The 21,085-nt window shown below is 38.9% G+C and overlaps 1 protein-coding gene across 2 annotated transcripts in view; it reads right to left on the bottom strand.

Moving 5' to 3' along the window:
- Nucleotides 1–823: 823 nt before the first annotated feature.
- PRR11 (proline rich 11) overlaps nucleotides 824–21,085 on the bottom strand; it is a 63,377-nt gene continuing 43,115 nt past the window's right edge. The window contains exons 3-11 of one of the 2 annotated variants that reach the window (XM_055323246.1): nucleotides 14,246–14,391; nucleotides 12,234–12,384; nucleotides 11,852–11,974; nucleotides 8,189–8,449; nucleotides 6,543–6,641; nucleotides 6,079–6,191; nucleotides 5,054–5,113; nucleotides 4,871–4,967; nucleotides 824–2,325 (exon numbers count right to left, since the gene is read on the bottom strand). In XM_055323246.1, the coding sequence (XP_055179221.1) occupies nucleotides 2,257–2,325; nucleotides 4,871–4,967; nucleotides 5,054–5,113; nucleotides 6,079–6,191; nucleotides 6,543–6,641; nucleotides 8,189–8,449; nucleotides 11,852–11,974; nucleotides 12,234–12,384; nucleotides 14,246–14,373 (1,101 nt within the window). In that variant the 5' untranslated portion in view covers nucleotides 14,374–14,391 and the 3' untranslated portion in view covers nucleotides 824–2,256. The remainder of the gene's footprint in view (nucleotides 2,326–4,870; nucleotides 4,968–5,053; nucleotides 5,114–6,078; nucleotides 6,192–6,542; nucleotides 6,642–8,188; nucleotides 8,450–11,851; nucleotides 11,975–12,233; nucleotides 12,385–14,245; nucleotides 14,392–21,085) is intronic. The other variant, XM_055323239.1, reaches the window with a different exon arrangement.

Raw genomic sequence — 21,085 nt, 5'->3', positions numbered from 1 at the left:
AATGTCCCATAAAACATTGTTACAAATACTCAAATGTTTTATTTTCAGTGATCATTCCCTTTATTCTTTTTTTTTTTTTTCCTCCTTTATCCTTATATAATATAAATGTAGCTAGGAAGGTTTTTGTTTTTGTTTTTGTTTTTAAACTAGAAGCAGGTATGTTTCTTAACTTTATTATCTGTTTAATTTGCATGCATAAATGTGTCTATAAATATAAATGTGGGTCTCATAAGAATAAAACATGGTCCCCAGGTCTGCTTTCCAGTCTGCTCACTTTCCACAACACTCTATTTGGCATCTCAAAGCAATATGTATCTGTGGAGATATAGGCACTTCTGGGAAATTACTAAAATATCTTTTTTAGCTTATGGTAAAATGATGCTATTTCAAGGATGTCATCTGTGTAGCTGCTTCCTATCAGGCTAGGAAGTTCAGTGACAATCTGAAACACCTTATTTCCTATCCATGTACATCTGTGATCCTTATTCTTGGAACTGCAGGGGATCAAAGCTAATACTGCACCTCCAGTTACAGGAACTCACCCTAATCAGAGTTCCCCTTCCTCTATGATACTTAACACATTAGTAATGGAGATCCTGACTGAAGCTATAATTGTGTCTACCACTAAGTAGACATGTCTGACAAGCTGGGAGTTCCCAGAAATACTTGGCAACTTTGTAGAGGACTGACTGATAGGGTAACCAGCCAAAATATAGAATGTCCTGTTAAATTTGAATTTTAGATAAATAATGAATAATTTTTTATTTTTTTATTATTTTATTTTTTTTGAATAATTTTTTAGTATAAATATATAACTCCCATGCAATATTTGGGACATACTTATACTAAAAAAACCCTATCTGTTGTTTAATAGGACATATTTATATTTAAAAGTTATTTGTTTTTTATCTGAAATTCAAATTTGATCATCATATGTTTATAATTGCTAAATCTGGCAAGTCTGGACTGGCAGGAAAGAACAAAAATTCAGTGAGGTATGCATTATTACAGTGATTGAAGCTACAGGCTGTTGAGGATAGGAATTAGGTCTCATAGAGGATTTGCTATGGACTTCAGATAATACCTGGCAGACCACTGTGGGAATTCAAGCTTCATGTTGAGATTCTCATAAAATTCATAGTTAGCTGCACAAATGTGGACAGCAAATATCAAAGAAAAAAATATATCAGACTTCAGAGAGCCAGATATGACTACCTGGGTATCATTTCTAGCTGCTAGACATGATACATTCTAATTTTTATGGTTAAATTGGATATTTTACTTCAAATCCATCTGGAAAATAATTGGGTTGGGATGGGGGAGGGTCTTATCTCTTAACTGCTTACAGTAAACAAATCAAATCTAGAGGACCATTTTTACTGATCAAGTCTACAGTACTTTTTTTTTTGTAAGATTTCATTTATTTATTCATGATAGACATAGAGAGGCAGAGACATAGGCAGAGGGAGAAGCAGGCTATCTATGGGGAGCCCACTGTGGGACTTGATCCCCGCACCGGGGATCACGCCCTGAGCCAAAGGCAGATGCTCAACCGCTAAGTCACCCAGGCATCCCAAGTCTACAGTACTTAGTGAATGTATTAGCTTGACAGGCTGAAATACTTTTCTTTTTAATTACCTGAGAATACGCAAGAATGGAAATTAGGTTATTTTATTTTATTTTACTTTTAAGGAAATCAGGTTATTTTCTTAATATCTTAAGTGTACCTATTGAATACAAATTTGTTATCTAGTTAAATTTGAACAAGCTTTCCAACCTAAATTGGGTAATTCCAGGATAAACATCACTCTGGGGATTGCATTTTCCCATCTGTTTTCTTTTCTTTTTTTTTTTTTTTAATTTTTTTAATTTATTTATTTATGATAGTCACAGAGAGAGAGAGACAGAGGCAGAGACATAGGCAGAGGGATAAGCAGGCTCCATGCACCGGGAGCCCGATATGGGATTCGATCCCGGGTTTCCAGGATCGCGCCCTGAGCCAAAGGCAGGCGCCAAACCGCTGCGCCACCCAGGGATCCCTCCCATCTGTTTTCTTATTGATCATGCCAACTAAAAAATACCCAATACCCACTTTATATCACAGTATGTATGGGGGCTTGCAATACTTTAATTCTTCAAATGAAATTATATATATTAGCATAATTATTTATACATACCCTACTATATTAAAAAGGGTTGGGGTGGTTTTATCTGTATATTTTATGGATCATCACATGGAGTCAGGCAAGGTTGGCATCAGTTTTGTTCATCAAAGCTACTTGTAGAAAGTGGCAGAGTTTGAGTTGGGCTTCTAGGGTGAGCCATCTATGAAAAAAAAAAAAAGGTCCCAATTATAATATGAATTATGTTCCTATGGCCAACACAGATCTCCTTCCTCACTAACAGAACCCATATTTTGTGTAGGGCAGTAATGCAGCAGACCACTAAAAACCACTTTCCCAGTTTCTCTGATATAATCAGAAGTTCCTAGATAGTAACTGTTTTAAGAGATGAGGGGTAGCTTAGCTATGATATCCTTTTGCACTTTGCCTTTTTCCTTATCTTGCCTAGAATGTGGACACTAGGCTTTAGGAGGTGTAGGCATTCTTTACCAGGAAGATAAAAGCCGCACATTAAGGATGAAAGAACACTGAGGACTTGATGAAGCTGCTATACCAGTTATGGCCTACCTACTTCTCAAGGGAATATGCTGGTAAGAAAAGTAAGCCCCTACTTGGTTAAGCCATGGTGGTCAGATTTTTATTACCTAATGCAAAACCAAATTTTGTTACCAAATGCAAAACCTAACTAATACAATTGTTTCAGACTTAAAGGAAAAAGGAAACCTAAGGGCTAAGTAGGAAGGGTCTTTCTATGTCTAACGACAATTTTTGTTTTTGTTTTTTTAATTTTTGTTTATTAATTCATGAAAGACACAGAGAAACTGGCAGAGACATAGGCAGAGGGAGAAGCAGGCTCCCCGTAGGGAGCCTGATATGGGACTCGATCCCAATCCCGGGGGACTCCAGGATCACAACCTGAGCTGAAGGCAGTGCAAAACTGCTGAGCCACCCAGGCTATCCTAACAACAGTTTTTAAAAAACTTCCTCAGGAAGCCCGGGTGGCGCAGTGGTTTTGTGCCACCTACAACTCAGGGTGTGATCCCGGAGACCCGGGATCGAGTCCCACATCGGGCTCCTTGTATGGAGCCTGCTTCTCCCTCTGCCTGTGTCTCTGCCTCTCTTTTTCTCTGTGTGTCTCTCATGAATAAATAAATAAAATCTTAAAAAAATAAATAAATAAAAATAAAAAACTTCCTCCTACTAAGTGGATTTTGGCAAATACCTCATATGACAGAGATCTTTTCTGTGATTTTTGATGTTGTAGCTCAATATGTGTGCTTATTTTTGATCATATTTTCATTTATTTCCATGTTACTCAACTCATTACAGTAATTATGGGGTAGGACAGGAACAAAAAAGAATCCCAGAGCTGAGCAAAGAAAGGAAGGGGCTTAGTCCTTTAGTGAGGCCTCTGCCTTCTGTCCTTGCCCTTCATAATTTGTGATATGACCAAAGAATGTGATCTAGGGGTAGACTCCTACTGGATGTTCCAAAAGGAGGAAAGAGGAATGTGGCCATACCTCCAAAGAAGGTGGTATAATGTCCAGGAGGACCAAGTTGATTGGCAAGAGGGATACCAAGCTGTCTGTAAAAGGCACTGATTCTTAATGAGCAAACAAATGGAGGACCGTGTTGGGGTGGCAAAGTGTCAGCAGTGAAGTCTCTGGTGTGCCTCTACTGCCAGAGGGAAATGGAGAAGAGTCCAGGAGCCCTGCGTCCCAGCACTCTAGTAGGAGTGGCAGAAGGATCGATACTCCCCACAGATTCAGTGATAGAGGTGAATAGGGAGATGATGACAGAGTTTGGAAGAAATCACATCAGACCCCACTGATAAACAAGATTTTGGTGTATGGATCCTACATGCAGGTGACAAAGAAGAAAGCTGCCAGGACCTTTTCCTGTCAAGTGTGCATGACCTGATCCCTATATCACAAGACCCTTGCATATGCTCTTTTTTTTTTTTGGCCTGGAGCTCTTTCTGCCCTGACAGCCATGGTGGGCCCACCCCTTATCCCACAGGTATGCTTCCCAGTTAATGCCTATTCATTCTTCAAGTCTCACTTCATTACTTCCTAAGGGAATCCTTCCTAAATCACCCAGGCTAGATGAAGTTCCTCTATGGGTTCCCACAGACTCTGTCCCTTTCCTTTATAGTACTTACCTCAGTGTAGAATACCAATATGTGATTATTTGACTAATGTCTATTTTTCCCACTAGGCTGAAAGCTCTATGAGAATAAAGCTAGGTCTGTTTTTGCTTACCACCATATCCCTGGTACTCCAGCACAGTGCCTGGCATTTAGGAAATGCTTAATAAATACTTACTAAAGGAATTAATAAAACTAGACATTCATAGTTAGAGATGATAATGCTAGCTATGTCACAGAATTTTATAAAGCCTAAATATGAAAGTGTTTTTATAAAGCATAAGGTACCATTTATTATAAGAGGGTGGCTTAGGCAGTTAAGCATCTGCCTTCAGCTCAGATCATGATCTCCAGGTCCTGGGATCAAGCCCTGGGTTAGACTCCCTGCTGAGCAGGGAGTCTGCTTCTCCCTCTCTCTCTCCTTCTGTCCCTCAACCTCCTTCTGTCCCTGCTTGTACACTCTCTCTCAAATAAGTAAGTAAGTAAGTAAGTAAGTAAGTAAATAAATAAATAAATAAAATCTTTAAAAAAATAAAAATCATCTAAATAAATGATTTTGAAGAAAAAGAACCTTCCTCTCCCCTCCCCCTCCCAAGCTTACCTGAAACTTTCTTCTCAAGGCCCGGGTCATTACTGGAGTCAGCCCAGTTCCTGTTTCCATATTTTCTTTATTGGTGAGGGGGGTTCCACCTGGGCTCCTACAAAGGTATTGGCAATATCAGAAGCTGTGTTTTATGCCAACTTTTCAAATGGATTTAGAAAGCATAGAGATAAAGTGTATTACCTCTCTACATCAACTTTTCTAAGTAGTTTCCGCAGATCTATCTGGCTTTTACCAGGGGTACTGATGAAATAAAGATATAAAAGTTAGAACTTGCCAGATTTTATAATTTTTCCCCAAGCAAAGCAGTCATTTCTATAGGCAATGCCCTTGAAATTAGTTCTATTTGTTACATTAAAAAATAGCAGCAGAGGGGTGCCTGGCTGGCTCAGTCAGTAGAGATATGACTCTTGATCTCAGGATCATGAGTTCAAGCCCCACTTTTGTGTGGAGCGTACTTAAAATAAAAAAAAGCAGTAGATCCGGATAGGAGCATAAGGTGATATAATCATCCTAATAAGTAATACTTCTTGACTCGGTAATTATCCATATAAGAATCCATCTTATGCACAAAAACTCAGTATGCACATAGATGATAGACAAGGGTGTGCACTGAAGAGTTAGAAATAAAAGATCATAAACAACCTAAATGTCTCAAAACAGGAGTTTATGAAGTTTACGTGTAATGAACTGTATATACTGAAGAAGTCAAAATGATGCTTTACACTGATTTTTGATAAGATGGGGAAAAGGTCTTGACACATTAAATTGGAAAAGCCTTAACTATATGTATGTGTACAATATGATCATATACAGGTACACAAACATGTATACATGCACACACATGCTATACACACACAAATTTCATCAATTCCAAGATATGTTAGGTTTTTAAAAAATTTTTTTTTTAAGACTTTATTTTATTTATTCACGAGAAACACCGATAGGAGGGACAGAGGGACAAGCAGACTCCCTGCTGAGTGAGGAGCCAGACATGGGGCTCAATCCCAGGACCCCAAGATCATGACCTGAGCCGAAGTCAGATGCTTAACTGACTGTGCCACCCATGTGCCCCTGTTTTCTTCTTTAAAATTTTCTGTGGATTTCCAGTTTTCTACAATGAGCATATATAACTTTCAAAGTTAGAGATAAGCAAAAAAATAATTCTTTTAAGTAACAATAGAGCATAATATGGTGCAGTCCCTTACATTAAGACATTTGTAACTCGAGTTGATAGCATTTTGGAGTTGGGCTTCAGGGTGACGCGCTGGAGGTCAGAGACAGTAACTAGTGGATTCCGTGCTTTTGGTGATGGCGCAAACTTTAATCACAAAATGAGAAAGTATCAAAAAACACACTTAAAAATATCACTCAAAATGTAAACATGCTGAAACAATGAGTATTTGAAAGTGTAAGATATATCCACTACTCAAGTTTTATTCCAGAGCTTCAAAGTATGTCTCTACCTCTTTAGACTAATGGTTCGTGGATACAATTGCCTAATTAAATAATTTTGGGATCTACATATTTTGTTGAGGAGATCCAAAACTACACAAATAAAACATCAAATACTTCAATATGGCCTCTGTACATAAGACTCATGCTTGTTTTCCAGGAAGGGACGGCCAGGTTAAAAGCTGAAAGACCATGTGTAGGGTCGGTAACATCTTACCTTTTTCTTTTCATCAAAACACTGTGTCTTCTTTAATTTCACAGTGAGTAGATCTTCAACTGTTATCTGCATGGGTCCATCTTTTTTTAATGGTCCAGGCTTAAAATACATGGAGAAGTTAGAATTCAAATTGTAACCAGGATATCTAGTCAAATGCAAATCCAGATATAGTTTTTAAAGACTCACTTAAAAACTAACTCTTATTTACCCTGGGAACCTGTCAAATCCTTTTCATTTAACCAAGAATGATTCTGTTTTCAGTACCCATGGATGCTAATGCTATTGCAAAGTATTCATCAAAATGTAAGGCTTTGATAGTAAATGTGAGATAGGCTAGTTCCCTGCAACTATGCATTTTCCTAAGGAGTCATTATAATAAGACAAAAGTTGAAGGAGTTCCTCAAATCAAGGTGAAGTTTTGCTTCAATTAACCTAAAAATTGCCTCCGTTCCCGTACAACAAGAATGTACAGCCAGAGAAGTATGCATTATGGCAAACATAATAGATTCTGGAATTAATTCAGTCATTTTAAACCAAATGTATCTGGAATGAATATTCAGCAGATTTTTAAAGAGAGTCATGCTTATCTTAGTGATTCACAAACATTCTGATCTCCTTGGTAGATAAGGAATTAATAGAGAGTGGTCCTCTAGCTTATGGCATTATACTTTAGTATCCACCAACTCTTTTTTTTTTTAAGATTTTATTTATTTATTCATGATTGAGAGAGAGAGAGAGAGAGGCAGAGACATAGGCAGAGAGAGAAGCAGGCTCCCTGCAGGGAGCCCAATGTGGGACTCTGATCCTGGGACTCCAGGATCACATCCTGGGTCAAAGGCAGGAGCTCAACTGCTAAGCCACCCAGGCATCCCAACTCTTTTTATTTTGACTTTACTCACTAAGCCATCTTCTGTTCTTTTTTTTTTTTTTTTTTAATTTTTATTTATTTATGATAGTCACACACACAGAGAGAGAGAGGTAGAGACACAGGCAGAGGGAGAAGCAGGCTCCATGCACCGGGAGCCCGATGTGGGATTCAATCCCGGGTCTCCAGGATTGCACCCTGGGCCAAAGGCAGGCGCCAAACCGCTGCGCCACCCAGGGATCCCCCATCTTCTGTTCTTAATTTGGTTTCCCAGGGAGGCTTTTCTTTTGGTAAAATATATACTGGGAAGCCATTTAGAATATTCCAATCTACTGGCTTTCATTCATTTATCCTTTTAAAAATTCACTTTTATTTCTTTTTTTTAATTATTTTTTTAAAGATTTTATTTATTCATAGAGACACACAGAGAGAGAGGCAGAGATACAGGCAGAGGGAGAAGCAGGCTCCATGCAGAGAGCCTGACGTGGGACTCGATGCAGGGTCTCCAGGTTCACGCCCTGGGCTGCAGGCGGCGCTAAACCGCTGTGCCACCGGGGCTGCCCGTAAAAAAAAAAAAATCACTTTTATTTCTAAATCCAGCTTTTGTGAGTTCCTAAACGCTTGAGTTTTAAAAACATAAAAATTGACATGATTAAGATATGGAATCAGAAAAAAATGCAGCTTTCCTCTCAAAGCCCTTAGCCTAGTCTTAAAAGGCCACCTTACTTTACTATGCCATTATACACTGACCAAAACACATCATTACTAGATTGTTTCCTACCTGAAGTGCTTTAGTGTGATCGAATTTTCTGAGCAGCAAAGGTGCCCTAGGTAGTGGAGGTGGAGGCAGAGGAGGAGGTGGAGGGGGTGGAGGCGGAGGTGGAAGAGGAGGAAGATGGGTGGCTGACTGTGGCAGCGAGGGAGGAAGTACAGCTTGAGATTCTCCAGGGGTGGTCAGAACACAGGCAGGCACATTTGTAAGTTTACCACTTATGTGACACATTTGACCACAGCTGGGGCAGGAAGAATTTTCTAAGACAGCCTGTAAGAAAACATTACATTTAGCAAATGAATAACAGATTAATTTGGTTCTTGTGGCTCAGAGTCATCAAGATAATAGCTACCATGTATTGAATTCTTTCTCAGTATACAATGCATTTTATAATATTTTCTCATTTATCACAAGTTAGTTCATTCATTCATTCATTCATTCATATATTTGTTTTGTGTGTGCAATATGCCAGCACTATAGGTACAATGTGAACCTTGTCTATTACATCAGTCTGGTAAGGAAGGCAGACATTAAACACACACACATACACACACATGCAGAACAAAACAAAAAGTGCTTCAGTGAAAATGATAGTGTGCTGTGAGCATGAATAGTGAGAAAACTGGAGGGTGATATTTATTTATTTATTTATTTATTTATTTATTTATTTATTAAAGATTTTATTTGTTCATTTGAGAGAGAGAGAAAATGAGTGGTGGGGAGGGCAGCAGGAGAAAGAGAAAGAGAGAGAGAAGCAGACTCCTTGCTGAGCAGGGAACCCGATGTGGGGCTTGTTCCCAGAATCTGGAGATCATGACCTAAGCTGAAGCCAGACTCTTAACTGCCTGAGCTGTCCAGATGCCCTGGGGAGTGATATTTAGCCATAATCTCAAAGATGAATTGCAACTGATCAGATCTCAAGAGAGAAAGGGAGATAAGGTTTAGGGAAAGAGAGTTCCTGACAGAGGAAAAAAACTTAATGCAGCCAAGAATGTAGTAGTATATTCAAGTACTGATAAAAAGGAATAAGAAATGTTATGGGTTTAATTGTGTCCACCCTCAACCCCTCCCCCACAATTCCTATAAAAAGAAGGAATTTGAACCTACAGGAGGAACATCAGGGATGTGTACGCACAGAGAAAAGACCGTTTGAGAACACAGTGAGAAGACAAGCCAAAGGAGAGAGGCCTAAGAAGAAACTAACTCTGCCAACACCTTGATCTTAGACTTCTAGTCTCTAGAACTGTGGGAAATAAATTTCTGTTATATAAACCACCCAGTCCATGCTACTTCATGATGGCAGCCCTAGGAAATGAAAAATAACCCTATGAAGTAAGGTAGTATATTCGTTTCCTATGGCTGCAGTCTCGAATTATCACAAATTTGATGGTTTAAAACAATTGAAATTCATTTTTTCACAGTGCTGGAGGCTAGAAGTCTAAAATCACGTTGACAGTTGCCTTCCAGTGCTCTAACCCTTGCCTTTTCCTTTTTGATAGCTAGGGCATTCCTAGGTTTGAGGCTCCGTCACTCCAGTCTCTGCCTGTAGTTCCACTGCTCCTCTTTTCCTCTGTTCATGCTCTGCTCTGTATCTCTCTTTTTCTCTCTCTCTCTTTTTTTAAAGATTATTTATGAGAGAGAGAATGTATGCATAAGCAGGGGGGAGGGGCAGAGGGAGAAGCAGACTGAGCAGGGAGCCCAATGGGGGACTCGATCCCAGGACCCTGGGATTGTTACCCAAGCCTAAGGCAGATGCTTAACCACTGAGTCATTCAGGCACCCTGCTCTGTATCTCTTTTATTTTTTATTTTATATTTTATTTTATTTTATTTTATTTTTATTTTTTTCTGCATTGTTTTTTTCTCATAGATCTGACTTTTTTTTTTTTTTTTTAAGATTTTATTTATTCATAGAGACACAGAGAGAGAGGCAGGGACACAGGCAGAGGGAGAAGCAGGCTCCATACAGGAAGCCTGACGTGGGACTCGATCCCGGGTCTCCAGGATCACACCCCAGGCTACAGGTGGTGCTAAACCGCTGTGCCACCGAGGCTGCCCTATTTTTTATTTTTTATTTTATTTTATTTTATATTTTATTTATTTATATTATTCATGAGAGACACACAGAGAGAGGCAGAGACATAGGCAGAGAGAGAAGCCGGCTCCATGCAGGGAGCCCAATGTGGGACTCAATCCCAGGATTTCAGGATCACGCCCTGGCTAAAGGTAGGAGCTCAACTGCTGAGCCACCCAGGCATCCGTCTGTATCTCTTTTATAAGGACATTTGTCATTGGATTTAGGGTCCACCCAGATAATAGAGTATTATCTCCTCATCTTAAAATCCTTAACTTAAGGGGGGCCTGGCTGGCTCAGTTAGTAGAGTATACAATACTTGATCTTGGGGTAGTAAGTTTAAGCCCCATGTTGGGTGTAGAGATTACTTTAATAATAATATATTTTTTTAAATTTTTATTTATTTATGATAGTCACACAGAGAGAGAGAGAGAGGCAGAGACACAGGCAGAGGGAGAAGCAGGCTCCATGCACCGGGAGCCCGACGTGGGATTCAATCCCGGGTCTCCAGGATCGCGTCCTGGGCCAAAGGCAGGCGCCAAACCGCTGCGCCACCCAGGGATCCCCACTTTAATAATAATATCAAATAATATTTATAGGTTCTAGGGATTAGGACTTGGAGACATCTTTTGGAGGCGACTGATTCAGCTCACCACAGATGGTATCATCCTCATTTTTAGATGTGGAAACTCAGGCCTAATGAATTAGGTGATTTGCCTTTCTTCCCATCTAATTCACCTTGAGGTACAAATTCTGGGAAAAGGGTTGTAATCCCAAAAGCTTCACTACAATGTTTATTTTTTGAGATTTATTTATTTATTAAAAGATTCTATTTATTTATTCATGAGAGACACAGAGAGAGAGGCAGAGACACAGGCAGAGGGAGAAGGAGGCTCCCTGGGAGAAGCCTGATGTGGGACTCGAAGCCAGATCCTGGGATCACACCCAGAGCTGAAGGCAGATGCTCACCTGCTGAGCCACCCAGGCATCCCGCTTATGGGAGTTTAGAAAGAGTGGATATTTATAGCTTTTTTTCTCCCTCTATCAGGTCAAAAAAATAGAAATCATCCTGAATATTTAAAAGAGGAGGAATGTAACGTAGGGAGTTGGTTACTTTAATGATGAAAGAGCTGAAAAGGACACAGGGGACATTGAAGGAGCCCAGAGATTAGCAACTGCAGAAAGCCATGAATACCTTGAGGCTGGAAGGAAAAGGGAAGAGCAGTAAACCAGATCTCTAGAGGTGTGTTAACTCAGAGAATCAAGAAATATGGTAGATTTACCTGGAGGGAGCTGGAGTGAGGGAGACAACAACCATCCTGGAGAAATTGCTCAATGCAGAGAACAAAGAGGAAAAACACACTCCCTCCACACCCCTGACAGTCTCTCATCAGCAACTCCCATTAACCAAGTACAACCAGAACCAGGTAATATGGAGCTTGGGACATACAGCCTTCATGGGTTAGCCCCAGTACAGTACAGAGCAGAGCCTTGAAGCCAAAGGAACAGATCTGAGGGCAAACAGGCCCCAGACTAGCACTTGGCCTGTACCTCTCCTTCCCTAATTCTGGATTTCTTTTTTTATTTAACAATACTAACCTTCATTGTTTCTTGGAGCTTGTGTAATTCACTTTCCAAAATGCAAAACTGTTGTCTTAGATTGTGAAGTTCTCGGTGGCAGAAATGGGATGGAAAGATGGTATCTTTCAATACTTCTAAACTCTGAAATTCAAAAATAAACAAGCCTTAATTCTATAAGCAACACAATAAGGACAAGGAAAAAAGAGAGAAGAAAGTGATTTGATGTATGTTTTACAGAAGCAAAGGCATACATAACTCCATAATTTCTTCTTACCTGAGCTTAGCCCGAGTGTTCTGCTGACCTGAGCACACACACGTGAACATACATACCAAGTATGTATATAAACCATATTGCTGAAAACAAGTATGTCAAACACATACCAGTATGTCAAACACATACCTGGGCCATACAGTTCTGGCACCACTTGTATATAGACCACACTCTATTTGTCCAAAATTTTACTGTATCTTTGATATTGGGAAATCTGAAATTCCAGGATGATCTAAGCAAGCTTCTGCTAAGGGCTGTATCTGCTGAAAGAATAATCACTCTGTAGGAAAAACAAAACCAAACAAATAAAAAACTCCTGAGTTGGAATAATAGCCTGTATTTAAAAACAAGTTGTGGGGTGCCTGGGTTGCTCAGTTGGTTGAGCATCAACTCATGATCTCAGGGTCATGAGAATGAGTACTGAGTCAGTCTCCATGCTCGGCAGCAGTGTGCTTTGGATACTTTTTCTCCCTCTGCCCCTCTCCTTGCTCTGTCTCTCTCTCAAATAAATAAATCTTAAAACAAACAAACAAAAAAAAAAAACAAGCTAGTTTTATAGTATGACTCAGGAGCAGAGACTACATAAAGCCAAATTCTTCATTAAATTCTAGAGTTCTGTGATGTACTTATGCAACAGTTTATTTTTTTAGAGTAAGTAAATTGTGTATAAAGAGGCATCAGGGATTCAGTAATGAACAAAATACAGAAAAACCCTGCCCTCATTGAACTTACATGTCTTGGGAGAAAGGTAAAAGTAAGCAAATAAGTAACATATATGGATTGTTAGATAGTGAATAAATACTATGAGGAAAAGGATACAGCAGGAAAGAAATGTTGGGTGGAGGTGAAATTTTAGGTAGAGTAGCTAGGGAAGTCTCACTGAGAAGGCAACTTTTGAGAAAAGAAACCTAAACAAAGTAAAGAAGCTAGCAATACGGGGATGCCTGGCTGGCTCAGTCAGTAGAACATGTGACTCTTGATCAACGGTCATGAATTCAAGCCCCCGGTTGGGTGTGGAACCTACTTAAAAAAAAAAAAAATAAATAAATAAATAAAATAAATATAAAAAATGAAGAAGCCAGCAATACAAATATCTGGGAGAAGAGCATTTCAGGCAACAGTAATAGTAAGTGTAAAGGCCCTGAGATAGCAGCTTGTCTGAAGTGTCTAGGGAATAGCAAGGAGGCCAGGATGATTAGGGTGGAGAAACTGAAGGATAGAGGATTATGAGATAATGTCAAGTCAGACTGTGGGGTTGTACAAAGGATTTTAATTTTGACTCTAAGAGAGGATGCCATGGAGAGTTTTTATTTATTTTTATGTAATCTCTTCACCCAACATGGAGTTCAAACTCACGACCCTGAGATTAAGAGTCACACACTCTTCCAGCTGAGCCAGTCAGGTACCCTAGAAAAGACATTGGAAAGTTTTAAGCAGAGGGGCAATATGACATGATTTTTAGCTGGCTCACTCTGACTATTGCACTGAAATACACTGCAGAGGTTGGCAAAAGCAGAAGAAGGAAGACCAGTCAGGGGCCATTTCCAATATTCAAGACAGAGAAGCATTAAGGATAATATCATGGTTAATGCTTTTTGAGGCCCTGTTTATTTTAAATTTTTTTTCTGTGAAGAGAGCTATAATTACAAAAAGTATAAAGTATGTCATCGTGAAACCCAGTATCCTAGGGTTCCTATAACTTAGAGTCTCTTTCAGTAACGTGTTTAAACCTGCATCCCAGAGAATAACTGACCAAACTTACCAAAACTAAAACTGAAATTCCAATCCTATACCCTTCTTTCATCACTTAGTTCCCAGATTTATACAATTAAATTGACTAGGGAAGGAGAAAATAATTACTGTGCATCTCCAATACAATTTCTTGTGATTTTTACTTCATTTAAACTCTTGAACTATGGTCACTACATAAAATTTAGAATGCCCAGTCAAAATTTAATTTCTGATGAAGGATGAGTAATTTTTAGTATATTATAAATGTTACAATTAAAAAACTGTTCATTTTTTAAATCTGAAATTTAAATTTAATTGGGCATTCTGTATTTTTTATTTGCTAAATCTGGTAACCCTATCCTTAATGGATCAGATTTTCAATATTTTGTCTTTCCACACTTTCACCTTACCTTTCTGGTGAGGGTGGTGGAGGAGGAGGTATAATTAGCTTGGGCTCAGAGTTAGAGGCTTCTTTTTTTTTGAATAATCTTTTTGCTTTGGCTTTTAGCTTTCTTCTCCGTTGCTTGAACTTGGGCATGATTTCTGTAGAAAAAAACTTTTTTTTTACATTTTTATTTTAGAATAATATGTACATATAGAAAATGCAAAAATCTTAACTGTACAGTTCAATGAATCATCACAAAGTGAGCACACCCTTATACCTACTGCTTTGGTTAGGAAATAGGTTGCTGCCAGCATCCCAGAAGTACCCTTAAGTAAAGAAAAATTTAAACCCAGATTTATTTGTATTTATTTATTTATTTTATGATAGTCACACAGAGAGAGAGAGAGGCAGAAACACAGGCAGAGGGAGAAGCAGGCTCCATGCACCGGGAGCCCGACGTGGGATTCGATCCCGGGTCTCCAGGATCGCACCCTGGGCCAAAGGCAGGCGCTAAACCGCTGCGCCACCCAGGAATCCCTAAACCCAGATTTAAAGTATCTTTAGAGAGACTTGGCTTTGGCATTACACTATTCTCTAATTTTGTTTTGCTTTTTGTCCTGCTTTTCTTCATTAAGTCAAGTGTATTTCCCTTTTTTCTAACAGAAAAAAATGGCTATAGTTGGGTTATGGTTAGTTATTAAAAGAAATTTTTAAAAAAAGGAATTTTTTTTTCAGTAACATTTACTGGGCACCCACTGTGATAGGTGGAGTCGGTAGTGGAAGAAACAAATTTAACCACTAAATGTCCATTTGCTTTTAGGCAATTTCAAATACATTTTCTCAGTGAATTCTCACCACCTTGCAAGATTTTATCCCTGAAGAAGAGGATTTTTAATTCCCATTTTTACATAAGCATAAACTGGGACATAGAAAGAGTATGGTTTGCCCAATGTAATTCAGTAAATAAATAAGTCTTCAAAGACCAGTTCTTTCTAACACTCTGTGGTGCAACAGTTAATTAAATACGTGATATACAATGTAATAACAGTTACCCCAAATCTAAGACATGGATGTTTCAAAACATTAGTTTTAAAGCTTTTATTTTTATTTTTTTTATTTATGATAGTCACACACAGAGAGAGAAAGAGAGGCAGAGACACAGGCAGAGGGAGAAGCAGGCTCCATGCACCAGGAGCCCGACGTGGGATTTGATCCTGGGTCTCCAGGATCGCGCCCTGGGCCAAGGGCAGGCGCCAAACCGCTGCGCCACCCAGGGATCCCCAGTTTTAAAGGTTTTAAAAACCCTGTCTAGTGTATTTAGAGTTTAGTGTAGATCTTTTTCTGAAGAAAATTAAGTCAGAGCTAGTTTGATGTACAGAAGGGCTTTGCTGGTCTCAGCTGTTGCTCCCTGAGCAACAAAGATGTTATTCAAGTAGCAGAACTAAAAATGGTCTCAAGGGCTGGGCCTCCTTCACTTCAAACTTTGATTTGAATAGGAACAATTGGCCTTTAAAATTCACACTCATTCCACTTTTGTTCACCCAATAACCTTTCAATACTTGGTATGCAGCTCTATGCTTGCTCAGCTCTCAGATGGTACTGGCTGAAGAACCTCCTTTTACTCACTGTAGTTGTAAAAATTCAGAAGTGCCTGTGGTTCCAAGAGTTTTGGTCTTGCAGAGGGCACCCCTAATGGCAATGGGTGACAGTGCATATATTAACAGTCCTTCTAGAAGGAGAGGTTCTTGATAGCATCTTATTGAACTGATGCCAAGTCTCAAACTAACAATGTTTTTCTTAATTGTTCTTAGAGACTTGGAGCAGACTTCACTTTTATTATATCACTTGTCTTTCCTGATGAAATAATGAAAGAAGGCTAAGCAGGGATTATTAAATACAAAGGATGTCTAAAGGATTGATTTTTTTTTTTTAAACAAACTTAACACAAAACAATAATACTCTTGGGACGCCTGGGTGGGTCAGTGGTTGAGCACCTCCCTTCCACCCAGGGTGAGTTCCTGGAGTCCTGGGGATCTAGTCCTACACATCAGGGTCCCTGCATGGAGTCTGCTTCTCTCTCTGCTTGTGTCTCCGCCTCTCTCTGTGTCTCTTATGAATAAATAAATAAAATCATAAAAAAAAGACATTTCTTTAAAAAAAAAACTCTGAATGAAGATGTTTAGGAAAACCTCAGAGGAAGACTGCAATCCTGTCGCTGCCTAAAACATGATTAAACCTCACCACATCCATGCCAATGACTTTCTTTGGAGAAATATCATTAGAACCTCTATCCAGGGTCCAGAGTTCACTGGCTGAAATCCCCAGAATCTGAGACTTCCATGGTAACCTCCTTTTCCTTGTCTTCCATCTGCCCCTCTGCAGCCCTCCCCACTTCTGTTCCCTCTTTCCCTTTTGATATCTTTTGTTAGACATCAAACTGACACAGAGAACTGGCCTCCTGCTTTTTTCTTTATATTCACCAATCCTTCAGTTATAAAAATAGATTTTAGAAAAGAGCTGGACATTACGGTTTAAACTTGGTAGATTGGCTATACTTTTGTCTCTACTCCAGTGGTGTATTGGGGTTGGCACCAACTGTTACATTTTCAGGAAGTCTGTGAGTTAAGTTGTTAAACACATCCACCATTAAATTATGTAAACTTATAATTAGATAATTTATATTTAAAATGGTAATAAATATGATACAAAACTCATCACTTCCTAATTATTTTACTATTATCTATGCTCTTGAGGTTGTTTATCTTATTGTATCTATATAGTGAAAATGCTATAAAATGCTCATTTTTTTCCAATTCCACATTCAGTGACTTCACATTAAAAACTTGAAATTGTCTATGATGGGAGTATTTACACCTTGGATATTACAACACACTACAAATCAGAGCTTGATTCATTATATTGTTGATTGTTAAGTGACTGATAAAAAAATGTTAATGATGCAGATTAGATTTAAAAGCATATTTTGGGTGGCCCAGTCCGTTAAGCATCAGCCTTCAGCTCAGGTCTTGATCCTAGGGTACTGGGATCAATCCCCAAGACCTGCTCCCTGCTAAGGAGGGAATATGCTTCTCCCTCTCCCTCTGCCCCTCCCCCTTGCTTGTGCACAGGATCTCTCTCAAATAAATAAATAAAATCTTTTAAAAAAGTATCTTGTTGTAGTTGTTACATTGTGAAAAGCATAAAAAAATTGAGAACTATTCCAGTATTTTTTTTTTAAGATTTATTTATTTACTCATGAGAGACACAGAGAGAGAGGGGCAGAGACATAGGTAGAGGGAGGAGCAGTCTCCTCACGGGGAGCCCGATGTGGGATTCCATCCCAGCTTCTGAGCTGAAGGCAGACGCTCAATCACTGAGCCACCCAGGTGTCCCACTATTCCAGTATTTGAAAACAATTGTTTTATTCACCAAAGAAGTTGCTTATTCTTACATAACTGAAGTTCCAATAAAAATCTTTATTGGAATGTTTCACTTTATCTTATTCCATAGAGTAAATGAAAAGATCAACTGACATTCCTATTAGGACTATACTTATTTATAAATTGGAACCATAGCAGGGCATCTGGGTGGTTCAGTCGATTAAGCAACCAATTCTTGGTTTCACCTAAGGTCATTATCTCTGGGTTGTGAGATCAAGCCCCAAGTGGGCTCCATGCCCAGCTCTGAGTTTGCTTGAGATTCTCTCCCTTTTTCTCTGCTCCTCCCCTTACTTGCTCTCTTTCTTTAAAATAAATAAATAGAATCTTACAAAAAAAAAAAAAAATTGGAACCGTAGCTTGGCTACAGATATGAGAAGTCTGTAAAAATCAACAATAGTACTCTTTAAGAATCAACTGTTTATGAAATTTATAAGAAAGAACATTATAGGAGTGCCTGGCTGGCTCAGTTAGTAGAGCATGTGATGCTTGATCTCAGGGTTGTGAATTCAAATCCCACGTTGGGTATAAAACTTACTTAATAAAAAAGAACAGTATAGGGAATCCCTGGGTGGTTCAGTGGTTTAGCACCTGCCTTTGGCCCAAGGCGTGATCCTGGAGTCCCAGGATCGAGTCCCCGTCAGGCTCCCTGCATGGAATCTGCTTCTCCCTCTCCCTGTGTCTCTGCCGCCCCCCCTATCGCCGCCCCCCGCCCCCGTGTCTCTCATGAATAAAGTCTTAAAAAAACAGTATATATTTTGTTATTGTTTATAATAAATGTATCATTACTAGATAGCAGTTAATTTATAATAAAATTATGCATATATATCTACTAAACATTTATTAGCACATATTAGCCCAATCCCTTCTGGAACATCACAAAAAAAGACAGTCAACAGTGTGATGGGCACTGAGGGGGGCACTTGGTGGGATGAGCACTGGGTGTTATGTTATATGTTGGCAAATTGAAGTCCAATTAAAAAAAATAAAAATCTTTAAAAAAAAAAGACAGTCAAGGAGTGGTGAGTATATTTTTCTTTATTTTTTAAACATTTTTACTTTTTTTTTGTTAAGATTTTATTTATTTATTCATGAGAGACACACACACACAGAGAGGCAGAGACACAGGCAGAGGGAGAAGCAGGCTCCATGCAGGGAGTCTGACGCGGGACTCGATCTCGGGTCTCCAGCATCGCCCTGGACTGAGGGTGGTGCTAAATCGCTGAGCCACCCAGGCTGCCCCTAATGAAATCGTTATAAGGATTAGATAGGCCTCTTGAGTCTGTTTTCCAGTCCTTAGCCAGGCAGCTCCTGGCAGTCATGTCTTCTCCAGTAAAGATGGATAAGTCAAACCATAGAGGTGCTGAATTGTAGGCCATCAGGCATAGCCATAGCAGAGTCATATTTGTATCATCATTTGGAAGATAGGGGATGATCCTGAACTGAAAAGACTTCTCAATCCCTTTCCTCAGCTCAGCTCCCAGAACACAGGCCACCAATTATATATATATATATATTTTCTTTATATATATATATATATGTGTGTGTGTATATATATATGTATATATATATACTTATATATATATTTTTTCTTTATATATATATATATATATATATATATATATATATATATATATATTAAACTCTGGTATATATTATTAGCTAGAAAAACAGAATACTGTCATTCTGAAACTGGGCCTTCTCTATCCCTTTCCTGGACATGCCCATGCATTAGAATTTCTAAAGAGTCCTACACACAAGTTGATGTATGTCATTTTGGAGATTATTTTTCAATGAAAAAAAAGAACTAAATCATATTTTTTCATTTCTCTTCTCTCCGTGTGTAAATGTGTGTGTGTGTGTCCTTGACTCTGGGTCATTGTTACTCTACTAAACTTCTAATTAAATACAGTAATTGGCACAGGCAGAGAATTGATAGAACATGTCAAATCTATAAGGGTAAAAAGGTGCAACCTGAGATAATTCTTAGATTAGTGTTCCATTCAACAAGCTAAAGTCTGTTTTATTATCACTGTTGGTTTTTTTTTTTTTTAAGATTTTATTTATTTATTCGTGAGAGACACACACAGAGAGAGAGGCAGAAACACAGGCAGAGGGAGAAGCAGGCTCCATGCAGGGAGCCTGACGCGGGACTTGGTCCCAGGTCTCCAGGTTCAGGCTGAAGGCAGTGCTAAACCGCTGAGCCACCCGGGCTGCCCTATTATCACTGTTTTATTAAAATCATTAAATATTACACAGAGGATGATTCTCTGAAAGGATATATAGCAGTCTTCCTCAAGGTTAAAACACATATACTTGTTCCCTTTCCGTAAGAGTAATGAGACATACACATTCTTTTTGCTGGGCTAGGTGGGATTCCCACTATTAACTCTAGATAGAAGCTCTTTTTTTCATGTTTTCTTTTTTTAATTTAAAGATTAATTAATTTATTTGAAAAAGAGAGAGAGAGAGAAGGCACAAGAGGGGTCAGGGCAGAGGGAGAGAATATCCAAGCAGACTCCAGCTGAGCACTGAGCCAGATGCAGGGCTCCATCCCATAAGCCATGAGATCAGAACCTGAATCAAATACAAGAGTCAATGCTCAACCAACTGAGCCACGTAGGTGCCCCTTTTCTTTCATGATTACTCAAAGCATTTTTCCTTTTTTATTGAAAAGTACTTTTCCTTCCTTTGTACGTGCCTTGTTTTGAAAGGAATTTAAAGCCGATTAAAAACAATCTGTACTACCACACGCAAAAAAAGGTAGGTGAGGAAATTAGGATACTCCATTATAGAATATAAAATATATATTATATATATTCCACTTATATACATATATTCATATACATGAATTGGAAATATTTATCTGATTAATTCACCCTATCTCTTCTCACCATCCCTCCCCTTTCTCTCCTAATTTCAGTTGCCTTTGCCATCTTTCCCCCTTTTTAGTTTTGCTATAGTCTATTTATCCCACTGTTTTTTGTTTTTATTTAAAGATTTATTTATTTATTCATGAGAGACAGAGAAAGAGAAAGGCAGAGACATAGGCAGAGGGAGAAGCAGGCTCCCTGCAGAGAGCCTGATGTGGGAACTCAATCTGGGGATCACACCCTGAACCACCCAGGCGTCCCAATTTTTAAAAATTTCAAACTTTGAGAAAAATTATATTAGTATAATTAACACTCATATATCAGCATCTGAAACAAATGTAGCATTGTGTGCCAACTATACTTCAAGAAAAAACAAATAGGGGGCCTGGTGGCTCAGTGATTGAGCATCTGCCTTTGGCTCAGGTTGTGATCCCAGAGTCCTAGGATTGAGTCCTGCATCAGGCTCCTCCCAGAGAGCCTGCTTCTCCCTCTGCCTGTGTCTCTGCCTCTCTCTTTCTCTGTGTCTCTCATGAATAAGTAAATAAAATCTTTATT

This window comes from Nyctereutes procyonoides, unplaced genomic scaffold (assembly GCF_905146905.1).
Source record: "Nyctereutes procyonoides isolate TBG_1078 unplaced genomic scaffold, NYPRO_anot_genome, whole genome shotgun sequence".
NCBI classification, from domain to species: domain Eukaryota; kingdom Metazoa; phylum Chordata; class Mammalia; order Carnivora; family Canidae; genus Nyctereutes; species Nyctereutes procyonoides.
Note: the sequence above shows the minus strand (reverse complement) of the source record. Positions and strands in the feature narration are given on the sequence as shown.